General features: G+C 48.6%; 6 protein-coding genes across 6 annotated transcripts; 2 read left to right on the top strand and 4 right to left on the bottom strand.

Moving 5' to 3' along the window:
• Positions 1-247: 247 nt before the first annotated feature.
• On the bottom strand, positions 248-897 carry COCSUDRAFT_83623 (hypothetical protein; the record flags this gene model as incomplete). Its single annotated transcript, XM_005650103.1, has 2 exons — positions 248-421; positions 781-897. 2 exons carry the CDS (start codon positions 895-897, stop codon positions 248-250), a joined length of 291 nt encoding a protein of 96 aa, XP_005650160.1.
• Positions 898-1193: 296 nt separating this feature from the next.
• Positions 1194-2460, bottom strand: COCSUDRAFT_52805 (hypothetical protein). Its single transcript, XM_005649724.1, has 7 exons — positions 2390-2460; positions 2199-2306; positions 2029-2103; positions 1864-1952; positions 1746-1779; positions 1523-1655; positions 1194-1407 (listed from the first exon to the last, which is right to left on the bottom strand). Exons 1-7 carry the CDS (start codon positions 2432-2434, stop codon positions 1319-1321), a joined length of 573 nt encoding a protein of 190 aa, XP_005649781.1. The 5' UTR covers positions 2435-2460; the 3' UTR covers positions 1194-1318.
• Positions 2461-2652: 192 nt separating this feature from the next.
• On the top strand, positions 2653-4186 carry COCSUDRAFT_52804 (glutathione S-transferase). The gene is made up of 5 exons (XM_005649723.1): positions 2653-2827; positions 2913-3021; positions 3156-3251; positions 3469-3527; positions 3891-4186. Exons 1-5 carry the CDS (start codon positions 2724-2726, stop codon positions 3949-3951), a joined length of 429 nt encoding a protein of 142 aa, XP_005649780.1. The 5' UTR covers positions 2653-2723; the 3' UTR covers positions 3952-4186.
• Positions 4187-4192: 6 nt separating this feature from the next.
• COCSUDRAFT_52803 (hypothetical protein) lies at positions 4193-4920 on the bottom strand. Its single transcript, XM_005649722.1, has 2 exons — positions 4717-4920; positions 4193-4572 (listed from the first exon to the last, which is right to left on the bottom strand). The coding sequence occupies exons 1-2, from the start codon at positions 4789-4791 to the stop codon at positions 4447-4449; spliced, it is 201 nt and encodes a 66-aa protein (XP_005649779.1). The 5' UTR covers positions 4792-4920; the 3' UTR covers positions 4193-4446.
• Positions 4921-5071: 151 nt separating this feature from the next.
• On the top strand, positions 5072-6723 carry COCSUDRAFT_52802 (ribonuclease III). The gene is made up of 5 exons (XM_005649721.1): positions 5072-5380; positions 5475-5578; positions 5729-5818; positions 5919-6080; positions 6248-6723. The coding sequence occupies exons 1-5, from the start codon at positions 5218-5220 to the stop codon at positions 6362-6364; spliced, it is 636 nt and encodes a 211-aa protein (XP_005649778.1). The 5' UTR covers positions 5072-5217; the 3' UTR covers positions 6365-6723.
• A 2615-nt stretch (positions 6724-9338) lies between these two features.
• COCSUDRAFT_40544 (glutathione peroxidase) lies at positions 9339-10328 on the bottom strand (the record flags this gene model as incomplete). Its single annotated transcript, XM_005649720.1, has 4 exons — positions 9339-9597; positions 9806-9885; positions 9995-10150; positions 10281-10328. The coding sequence occupies 4 exons, from the start codon at positions 10326-10328 to the stop codon at positions 9339-9341; spliced, it is 543 nt and encodes a 180-aa protein (XP_005649777.1).
• Positions 10329-10956: the final 628 nt, after the last annotated feature.

Here is a 10956-nt window from a genome sequence, read left to right as displayed (position 1 = left end):
ATACTGTCAGCAGCTGCAGCATCGATGGGTTTCAGGATGACACCATCACCAAAGTGCCTGGCCCCTGGGCCCTTCACGAATCCCATACAATGACTTGGTGACATGGCAAGCTGCAGTGGCGCTTCAGCATCCCGCTCATTGTCCGCGCCCAGGTTTTGAAGATCCGGGCGTCAGCATCAATGATTCCTGCCTGCACACGGCCGCACTCCCAGCCCAGTCACATGAATGGAGGGCTGAGTATCTGCAGTCAATATGTCGCAAAGCCCATCAACTTGTCAATGGCTGCGACGATGCCTTGTGGGGAGCCCTTCTGGTAGGGCACCAGCTTGGCTGCCTTCAGCTGCCGAAGTGCATCCACCAGCGTGGCAGGGGTGGCGCTCACAAGATGCCCCATGGCCGCCAGATGCTCCGCCAGCTCCGCCTGCAGTGACCACCCCCCCTGTTACCTTTCAGACCTTGAAAATGGATTTGACATCAGAGTTGAGTTTGCAGTCTCAGATCGAGCCAGATAGTTTACAGATCATCTGCATGTTTTGTGCTTTGCAGTACACACCACTGCCTCATTTGCAACGTCTGAAATTCCAGGTCTTTTGCACAGCATGCTAATCCCAGCAGTAATCACCCAGATTACATTTGCCTGACGTTTGTTAGATCCCCATCAGGATGCTGTGCCATTCTGATGGCACAGCGTCCTTGCAGCATTGATGGGACAGGATCAGGCAACATATATTCTGGTGCAGAGTTCTGTCCACCATGCAAAGACAGCAGGAGCCTGCACACCTGATGGTTGGCCATGAGGATGGCATTCGGCACAGCTATGACAAGCTTGCGCAGCCTGAGCGCCTCAAAGACGCTGCCGGACCCAGCATGACTGATGATGAGGGCCGCAGCCTTCATGTGCTGCGCCAAAGAGGGCGCATAATCAAAGCATTCCACCGCAAGACCACTCGGCAGGACTCCACTCTTCTCGCCTCTTCGCAGGATGCGGCAGGGCACATGACAGCCCGAACCCACCTGTCAATCAACAGGCTTCATTGGTGGGAGCCAACCTGCTTACGGCATTCCTTCTTAGACAACATAACAGGCTTACAGCCAAACACAAAGGTCACGAGATCAAAGGATAGTGTGCAAGGCTGGTGAAGAAGTGGATGGTAAAATTGCACATGCCTGCATGACCAGCTTGTCATATCCTTGCGCAACCAGCTCATCTGCAAACTGTCTGTTGTCCACTGCTGTGATGAGCTCATCAAACTTTGTGCTGCCTACTGTGACCAAGACTGTCCCTGGCATTGTCTTATTGTTCTGTGCTCACTTTTGTTCAGTTGACCTTGGCCACCTTTCGTTTCTCCACCACCTTTGTCACTGGGCATTGCATCTCTTGCCAGCTGAGGGGGATCATGGGTGCACCTGCAATGCCACCCGATCACAACGCTTGCACTCTCCAAAGGGTTGCATGCATACACTCACATTGGAAGTTGAAGCAACTGCAAGAAACGAATGTGCAAAGTTGTGCAGAGCTCACCATTGAGGCTCTTTGCATACACCACTCCGAGGTCGTTCTTGGCTGTTGAAAGATAGTAGGACCGTGAGTCGCCCAGCGAGATGACCTCTGCTCTCACCAGATCCCCAGGCCGGAAGCAGGAGTACATCTCAACCTGCAAAAGAGAGGTGTACTTGTTAGGCAGCTGGCGATGAAGTCTGCATGCATGTCCAGGAAGGGAGTCGATGCCATGTGAGGCACTCACCTTGTCGATTTCTGTAGCACGGACATCCTGCTGCCTGCGAGCGGCACAAACATCGTTAATCGTGTGATTCAGAGGATCATTTGACTTCACAATCAGATTGCTTGATCTGCTGACCCACCGTATGATCCCAGAAAAGCTGTCGGTGAGGGGCTGAGTGTTCACGCACAGAAGGCTGGCCGAAGCTAATCTTGGATTGACTTTGTTGACCTGCAATTCATTCTTGGTCAATTCACGTTAGGAAGACAGAATCTGGCATGTTTAACAGGTCTACAAAAAGACTTACCTTCGCTATGACGATGTTGCCAGTTTCAGGAACCTTTGCTCTTGAGCCGCTGCGGAGAACTTCAACCACCGGTCTCTGCTGAGCAAGAAAATAAGATCATAGATTGTGCTAAGGATGTGGGAACAGATTGCCAGGCGATAGGCAGATCTCAGGAAGGACGATAACTGTACCTTGTCTTCTGCACTGGAGCTGCCTGCAAAGGATTGAGGGATTCCCACTAAAGAGGCGCAGATGTGATCTCCCTTGACGTAAGTACCAGAACTAGCCACGTACTCGGCCTGTGAACACACACACAGCAATTATGATATCAATGCATGCCGCCCATCAGCAAATCTGTGGCACGCCAAGATATAGGACGCACCGCCTTGAAGAGCCTCTCCCCTGGGCACACGACTAAATCTCCCATCAATGATTGTATGGATCAGGATAAATGATCAGGCATTGAAGACTGCTTAGCCAAATTCCATTTCATGTCTCTCTGTAGGCAACGCCGTCCGTCTTCCAGCCGCCGAGGGGCCGCACCGGGGGATCCGCATGGAAGCTTCGCGAGGCGAGGAAACTGGTCACTGCACGATTCCATAAGCCCCACATAACAATTCAAACCAAATTTCCAAAAGTAGGAAAGAAAGTTTCACATTTACAAAGAATCAACATTTTCTGACGAAAGGATCAGCGTCTAAATCTGATACTCAAGGATGGCGTTCCAACCGGAGTTCGGCTATGTGGTTTTGGTCGTCTTCGCTTCAATCTTGGTGCATCACGGCTACATGGCTTTCAGTGTCGTAAAAGCACGCAAAAAGTACGCCATCCAACCATATATGCACAACCTCACACTGTCTGTTGTAGAGGTGTCACCAGTGGCGTGATGTTTCATGTGCACACAGGTACAATGTGAAGTACCCCGCACTATATGCAGACAAGGAAAACAAAGATGCAGAGCTGTTCGATTGTGTCCAGCGTGGCCACCAGAACTCTCTTGAAAATTACCCGCAGGTGTGCAGGTCTCTGTGCTTGCATTGCCTTCAGATCACACCTGCAGCTTCCAGTTGATTTTCCCATTTATGCAACTTTTCTGGTGAGATTGCCTTTGGCTGTTATAAAAATGGGTTGTGTCTTTCTGAACGCAGTTTCTTGCCTGTCTCATCCTTGCGGGCCTGTCTTACCCCGTCACCTCAGCTATCACGGGCGTCATCTATTTGATTGGCAGGATCGTCTACTTCCAGGTGAGGCTTGTTGAAGCTGAGATGATCATATTTCTGGTGCAGCTGGTGGCGCTAGTAATCGCCGCTCAGAAGTGTCGTGGAAAGAGATTCCACTCGGCGTCGAAGCTTTTGAGAAAAGCTCCTTTGCCTTTCTCTGCTGATGTTGATGCATCATTTGCTTCCCAGGGAGCGTGATCAAGGTCTTGAAATTGAGCATCTGTGGCAAACTTTTCTGCAGGGGTACGCGACTGGAGTACCCGGCAAGCGCCTGCGTGGTGCTTTCTTCAACTTTGCAATGTGAGCTTCTCCCTTCCCTTGCAAGCTGTGACATACCCTCATGATAATCTTTAGCGTATTCTTTGATTGCCATTCTTTGAACACGGTGCTGTGTCTGAAGGTCATACAGATGTTTGCTGCATAAATCATTGCTGCAAAAGTAATTTACGATGGTCCTCACGGTCTCTAATTGGATGGAGGAGGAAGCATGAACATATTGAAAGATCGGTTATCATGTAGACATCTGCTCTGCAAGTGTCATTTTGGACAGTTGAATGCTGTCCAGAACTCTCAGCATGCACAACCATGCATTGCAGGTCTTGTGCCCGTTTTTCGATTGAAAATCCGATCCTGCTGATGCTTTCCTGTGCATGTGTGGGACAGGCTCTTCTTCTATGGTCTTCTGGTGAAGTCTGCGATATCAATGCTGCAGTCTGCTTCATAGGTTTCTGATCATTTCCTGTGCTACTGCTAGATTATTGAGGCTCATTTCATGCTGTCTGTTCAGACTCAAGAAGCTTGAGTATCAGTGTACTACGTAGGCCCACCAATTAACATGGCCATATATCTAATGGTGCATGGGTTTTGTGGCTGTCATGTATTTGTGGGCCCTCAGATGCCCATCACCTGCAGGGCTGAGAAGCTGATAATCTCTGTAGATGTAATTTTTTTCTTCCTCCCGTTCTGTAGCTGCATGCAGAGGTTACAGCGCTTTTCTCGTGCTGCATTTATGCTTAAACTAAACACCATGGGCTGTCCTAATGCTACGCGCTTTGTAATACAACATTCCATCTCATGTAATAATCAGAGTCTGCAAGGGATGAACGCTGACTGTTGCAAAGGGTAGACCTCCCCCACCCTTCCATAGATTGCCTATCTCACAAGAGCAGCGTGCTGTCCTTTTCTGGTTTGGACCTCTCCCTCCCCATCAACTTCGCTGTCACTCCAATTTTCCTTTCCCTGTGTACAACTTGTGAGCTGAATCAATGACCAGGGTGAGAGCTGCCAACCCCATCATTGAGGGCACCACGACTGTGACCAGCCTGTTGACTGCAGGGTTCTTGCCCTGCACGAAGGACATCAATTCATTGAGAGGCGGTGGCATGTGACATGCATAAGCAACTTCACGTGGGCTGGAAGTACACTTGCAAAGGAAATAGGCAGATTGCTTAGGAAATAATGCTGAAGCAATATTAACTCTTGAACTCACCTGCAAATGGGTGTACTTTGATGAGCTCTGGAACAGCTTCTGTAGTTCCTCAATCTTACCAGGCCCGCTAGTCATCTTGCACTGCCTCACGAGCACCTCAGATGTATAGTCTTGGCAAAAATGCGCTGTGCTTGATGCAATCCCCTTCGCAGGGCGTAGATCACTTTAGGTGAAGTAAAGAATGCCTCCCTTCCGATCACCGCTGGAAAACTTGTGAGCAATCCACACGATTGCACCTTGACCTGAAAGACAGGGGTAATAACATATATATTTAGACCATGGGCTAGCTGCAATCACAGTATCCTTTCGTGGTAAGCAGAGAGCATAATATTTGATTCTCCACCATTAGAGGGCTCTCATTGCAATAGAAGCCGTAACGGATTCCCAGTAGAGCGCAACAGCGGTGCTGCAGGCCTAGAATTGGAGGCCGTGCATCTTGCAGACACAAATCTGAATTAATCTGGCCATCTTCAGAAGATCTTGATGGCCACATGCTATTAGATGATTTACAGGACCGTTTTGGAGCGACAATGGGCAGTCTGGTTTTCTGAGTGTCCCGTTGGGCGTCCCAGAATAACACGAAGTAGAACACTGTTGAATTATAGGAACACAGTGAATGCAGCTGTGAAAGGTTTTGGACCAGCAGCACCAACTGGGCTAGTAGGTGAGAATTTCAGACTGAGCAGTCCTTTATCTCTTGGCATTTTGGGTATGTGTCACAGTACTAGCCACTCTGAACATGTTGTTGGGGGGAGCAGATTGCAATCCAGTACTGCCCCCTGTGCCCAATCTTGAAGGCAAGGATGTGCGCGCAAATTGGAATGCCACAGCACTAGCCTTCCTTGGGGACTCTGTCTGGGAGGTGAGCCCAAGACCTGTCAACAGCTAGTTTGAATATAATTTGTTTTGCAGATGGAGGCCTTGGATGCCCAGCACATGCACAGCAACTTTGCCACCCACAGCAAAATTTAAAATGTTGTGCGAGTAAGATCTGAGTTCCTCATATGTGCAGCTTTATGTGCGACGACACTTCTTCTTTCCCCCGGGCCGTCTAACAACTTACTATGAAGGCGTCACATCTCAAGTCCGAGCAGAGACGCAGGTGCATCAGCATCCGGGTATCTTGATTATCCAGCGCTAGCATAACCAAGCAAGACGGGTGTTTGCGTGACCTTTCTTTTCAGCTGTCGCAATGCTTGCAGGAAACTCACTACCAGCTGCTTCTTTCTGGGAAGTTCATCACTGAAGAGGAAAGGGAAATCCTCAGATGGGGCCGCAATGCGAAGGTCAATGTACCGCCCAGATTCAAGGCCAGCGGCAAACATGCAGAGACGTACAAGCATGCGACAGCAATGGAATGCTTGGTGCGCCCTACGCTCCCTAATTACCACGTAAGCAGCTGGACGATTTGAAATAATCTATTTCATCTGTTGACCTTACATGTCTTTGCGACTTGGCTGTAGCTGCAATTGGATTGCTGCAGCTGTGATGACCCCACTATTTTAGAAGTTGGTGCATGGTCTCTGCGCAGGCTGGATATTTGTACTTGACAAATCCTGAGCGACTCCATGCACTCATGGACTACTTGGGTCTTGGTGGGAGCTCACAGCAGACCAATGACAACCTTTTAAATACCAGTGCCACATGACACTGCTGACAAGATGCTAGCATGCCCCATAGTGATGGCAAACTTTGAAGAAGTGCGGATCTGCCAGTTGTTGCAACACAGGGCATGTCTGCGTGACAGTTTTGAGCGTTATTAGTTGTACCTCTATTCCAAGAATTGGCATGATTATGATAACAGAACCATAAGGGGCTGATGGAGTGGTTTCTTGACTGACATTGATCGAATTATATTTTTGTACTTATTACAGACAAAAAAACCCAGTACCTACTTCAAACAGCCTGTGCATAATTCTGGTATTTTCAGTACTACAGATAATTGCAGCAAGCCTCAATACAAACTAAACATGTGGAAGCACAGGAATAATAGAACCCACCAGATGCACTACATTCTTTTACATGCTTACTAAGACTGCTTACTAAAACATGTAGTACATGTAGTACATGTTTTCAAGACAGCTTAACAGGGAATTAGTTTACAATTTCTGGGAAATCGGCATTGCATGCTGCAGCCTAGGGAGCAAACGAAAAATACTATTGCTATTCTGTCATTAATTTGGCATAGTACTGTGACAGACCATATGCAGCTGCACATACGTCCATGCCCACCACCAGGAAGCTGTGCTTACTTCACCACGCCTGGCAGAGGGCTGATCTGGCGCCAGGCCAAGCCAGGAAAGAAGAATCACTGCAAGCGAGGGCAGAATATAATGTGTTAGCCTCAGGATGATCGGTGTATATATGTGATCAGCAAAATAAGGGCACTTGATCTGCGCAGTGGAAGTAATTAATATTTTGCAGAGCAAAAGGTTCACCGTGCAGTCCCCATTTGTACTCGCGCTGTTCTCATCTGTTGATAGAGTTTCACCACTATTCACCCTTTGAAGTTCCTGTGAGATCCATACTCCCACCATCATGGCAGTTGGTTGACAACTGCAAATGATGTACAAAACCCATCACTGTGCCCAACAATGTGTGAGGCCCTCGTGCCTGTCATGATGACACAAAAGAGATCCAAGCTGGCCAAATTGAAGTGAACAGGCAGCGGTAATGCAATTCATCTGAAGCAACTTAGCGAAAGAATGATGTCATTCTGCAAATCCAGAAAGAGAACGTCCACCTACCTCCAATACCAGATCTTCTGTAACTGGGTCATGACTTTGCACAGTCCTGGGGTACCATGACACATCTGTATATGTCAAGCTTTTGCCAGTTAGGAAGAGTAATTGTGTCAGCTTTTGCCCAGCTGTCCTGACATGGCAATCTCCTGTGACACCCACAAGAACCTCAGGTGGGGATCATGTGCTGGGCTCACCAGCCCAACACAATCCACAAGAAAGCCAATTTTAGCCAAATTTGGGAAGGCTGCAGGGATTTCAATTCCGCCTCAGCCCAGAATGAGAGGTCGCACTTGACTGTGTCAATGGATGCACAGACTGTGCCTACAGAAGACAGGCTCTCCAGCTGCCGTGCCACAGTTACTGTGGGGCCAAAGACCCTGCAACAACATGCAGGCAAATTAAGAGCATGCAACAACACAAAGCCACCAAAAAAAATCTTCCTGGTTGTAAGAACGTGTGCTGTCTTGAATCTTAATGAAATTGGGGAGCATGGAATTGCTACGCACCCGTACTTGAGTGCCAAATTTCCCACGACACCAGTGACCACCTGCCCAGTATGGAGGCCCATTTGCAGCTGCAAAGGGCGGCCATTGGGCATTGCCATGCTTGCTGCCATTGCCATCAGCTCTTCTGCCAGGGTCACAAGGCTGGCAGCATGATCCTCATCAGCATTTTCCGTACCAGACACAAAGTGCATCACTTCCCCTGCACAGATGTGAGAATTCAACATTTCAAAGGTTAGAAATCCCAGATTGATAGGCACCCTCCAGAAACCCCATGCATGCAACTCAGTGATCCTCGCTCTCATTCATACAATCATGAAGATTTACTGATGCTGACCTGTGATGTCCACCTTGATCGCTTTGGCTGTCTTCAGGACATTGTCTATCGCGACATGCAGTCTGTGCAGCCAAGTGAGCTGCTCTAAGGCTGTGGCAGTTGAAAGATCATCTTCTTTGTCCTGCAGAGATCCACATGCCAAAGAATTCTCGCAGTACTGAAATTTCGGCAAAATATTTATTTGGATACTTGATCGCAATCAGCGAATAGAACCTGTTGGCTGAGCTTAAGGATCTGAGCAAAATGCGTGTACATCAACAGCACTTCTTGGGTGCAAGTGACCCACAGATTAGGATGCGGGCTCACCACTATTCTGCAAACAAGCACGGACGCATCGCTGTACGACTGCTTGTACAGAAGACTGGTCTGCTGGACAGCTACTGGATCCATGGCTGTGGCAAAGTGAGGTGGGGTGGTTTCTGCTTCTGTTCCTATGAAAGGCAATAATATATCTAAATCCTATGTGGTGATAAAGCAACGCTCAGTCCCCCCTTTTTGGCTCTGCGCCCTTCCTTGGACAGTTTGATCACTAGTACAGCACGTCAACTCCCAGGCCTTCCAGGTCGCCGAATCTTACTGGGCGAAGCAGCCAGCACACTCTCAATAAGTATTTGTAGAAGCTGCTGAAGCGCTATAATAAGTCTGGAATGCATCGATTTGCTGAATGCGGCATGCAAAGCTCCTTGTCGGGGGGCGTTCCAGGAAGGCTGTATGCCCCAAAGAGCCGTCCTTTGGCCCGTCAGACTTTTTACAGGAGCATGTACAGGAAGCAAGCAATGGCAGGTGGTGCATGTGCAATTTCTTGTAGGTACATTATGTACCAATCATTATGTAATTGACGGCAGCGGCCGGCCTTGGCCCCGCGGGCAGTGCATGCATGCGCATGTCACAGTGATTTCAAATCACTGCCAGGGACAAGTTGTCCCTGGCAATGGCACATGCATCACCGAAGACTGTTGTATTTGACGAAAAATTCCAGAGTGAAACAATTGATTACAAGATTCTATGCCAGCGATTCTATGCCAGCGATTATCACAGTCAGCGAGTCGCTGCCACTTTGCTGCCCGGCGCTGAGAGCGCCTTTTGTATGTCGGCTTCCAATTCAGCTTCATTGAAAGCAGATTTATAATGCTTTATTGGATAGCCGTCTCTCCCCACAAGGTACTTGTTGAAGTTCCAGTCTGCTGCGTTGGGTTCAGTCTCTGCTGAGTTGAGGATGTTGAGGTACCGGAAGATGGGGTCTGTGTGAGGACCATTGACCTCCACCTTCTTGAACAAGGGGAAGGTGACCCCGTACCTACAAGACACCCCCAATCTCACATCAGGCATAAGAGACCTTAATATCACAGGAAAGCTGCCAGCAAGCCTCTATGTATGATGGCCCTGACTTGAGAGGATACAGGATGGCCAGGTACGGCAGGATTGTGCCAAACCGCAATCTGCTTTAGAAAAGCGCAACAATAAGAATGCCCATTGTCAAGTAAGGGGATTGAGGGTAGCCGCACTTTTTCTGGGCAAACTCCTTGATGGTCTGCGAGTCTCCGGGTTCTTGATTACCAAATTGGTTGCAGGGGAATGCCAGAACCTGCACCAGAATACACCCACTTTCGTTTACTTTCATCATCCACCACGGTAATTAACCATTAGGAAGGGTTGGAGATGCCCACTTGCAATGCAAAAGAGATTGAACACACCTCGAAACCACTGCTTAGAAACTTCTCATAGAGCTTCTGCAACCCCTTGTAATTGGAATCTGTGAAGCCGCACTGAGATGCAACATTGGTGATCAGCAGCACTTTCCCAGCGTATTGCTTCATTGATTGCTCCTTTCCGTCAATGTCTTCAGCTGTCTGCAGACAAAAAGTATGTACCCGACTGTTAGTGTGCTAAATATGAATCATGCCTTGATGTTAAGAGCAGGAGCAGAAGAATGCAGAGGCCATGTCATGCCGTGTGGGGTGCTGCAATTGGCAAGCTTACCATCAAGTACAGAGGAACCTCAGAATCCCCCTTCTTGACAGCCTGCATGTATCAACAGCCATTGAACAAAAGTCAAATAGCATGCAGCATCTCTAAGTGCGTGTAAAGACCATGGTGGTAATAGAATGATTGACTGTCTTGTCCCACCGGAGCGCTGTGCGAGTGCGCATGGTCTTTGCTGCAAGATTCCCCGCAGGGCTCCTCCCCATCCTTTCCTTCCGTGTAGAGATCTGCGTAAGGCTCTTGGAGTAGGTGTGTTCTGGTTGGCGAGCCTTTCACCACCACCTTCAACGTGTCCTTCGCCCGGGCATCGGTCAACTTCTTCAGGGATAGTCCTCCAAAAATGAGCACAGTGGCAAGTCCAGCCAACAGTAGCGTCCTGTATACTTGCCAGTCCCAGATTATTGCATTTCAAGGCACATGTAACCACATGCACTTCAGTGATCTCTACACATCAGCGCATGTGCTTGACAATTAGACGGTGAGAAGCCGCCGTAACATTGCACTCAGACTCTTAACCAACTTGGGAAAATACTAGATAACTTTATATCTTACATGTGAAAGCACATGCCCAATTTGAAGTGGAAGTTTCTCAACCGATGCCTGTCGAACAAGTCACCTTTTCAGATTAGTCTGCAGATCCTGCCTCTTCCTTCTGCCGCTTGGCGGGTGAAGA

The sequence above is a fragment of the Coccomyxa subellipsoidea genome (assembly GCF_000258705.1).
Source record: "Coccomyxa subellipsoidea C-169, whole genome shotgun sequence".
NCBI lineage: Eukaryota > Viridiplantae > Chlorophyta > Trebouxiophyceae > Coccomyxaceae > Coccomyxa > Coccomyxa subellipsoidea.
The sequence above is the reverse complement of the archived record's forward strand: the minus strand, read 5'-3'. Positions and strand labels throughout refer to the sequence as shown.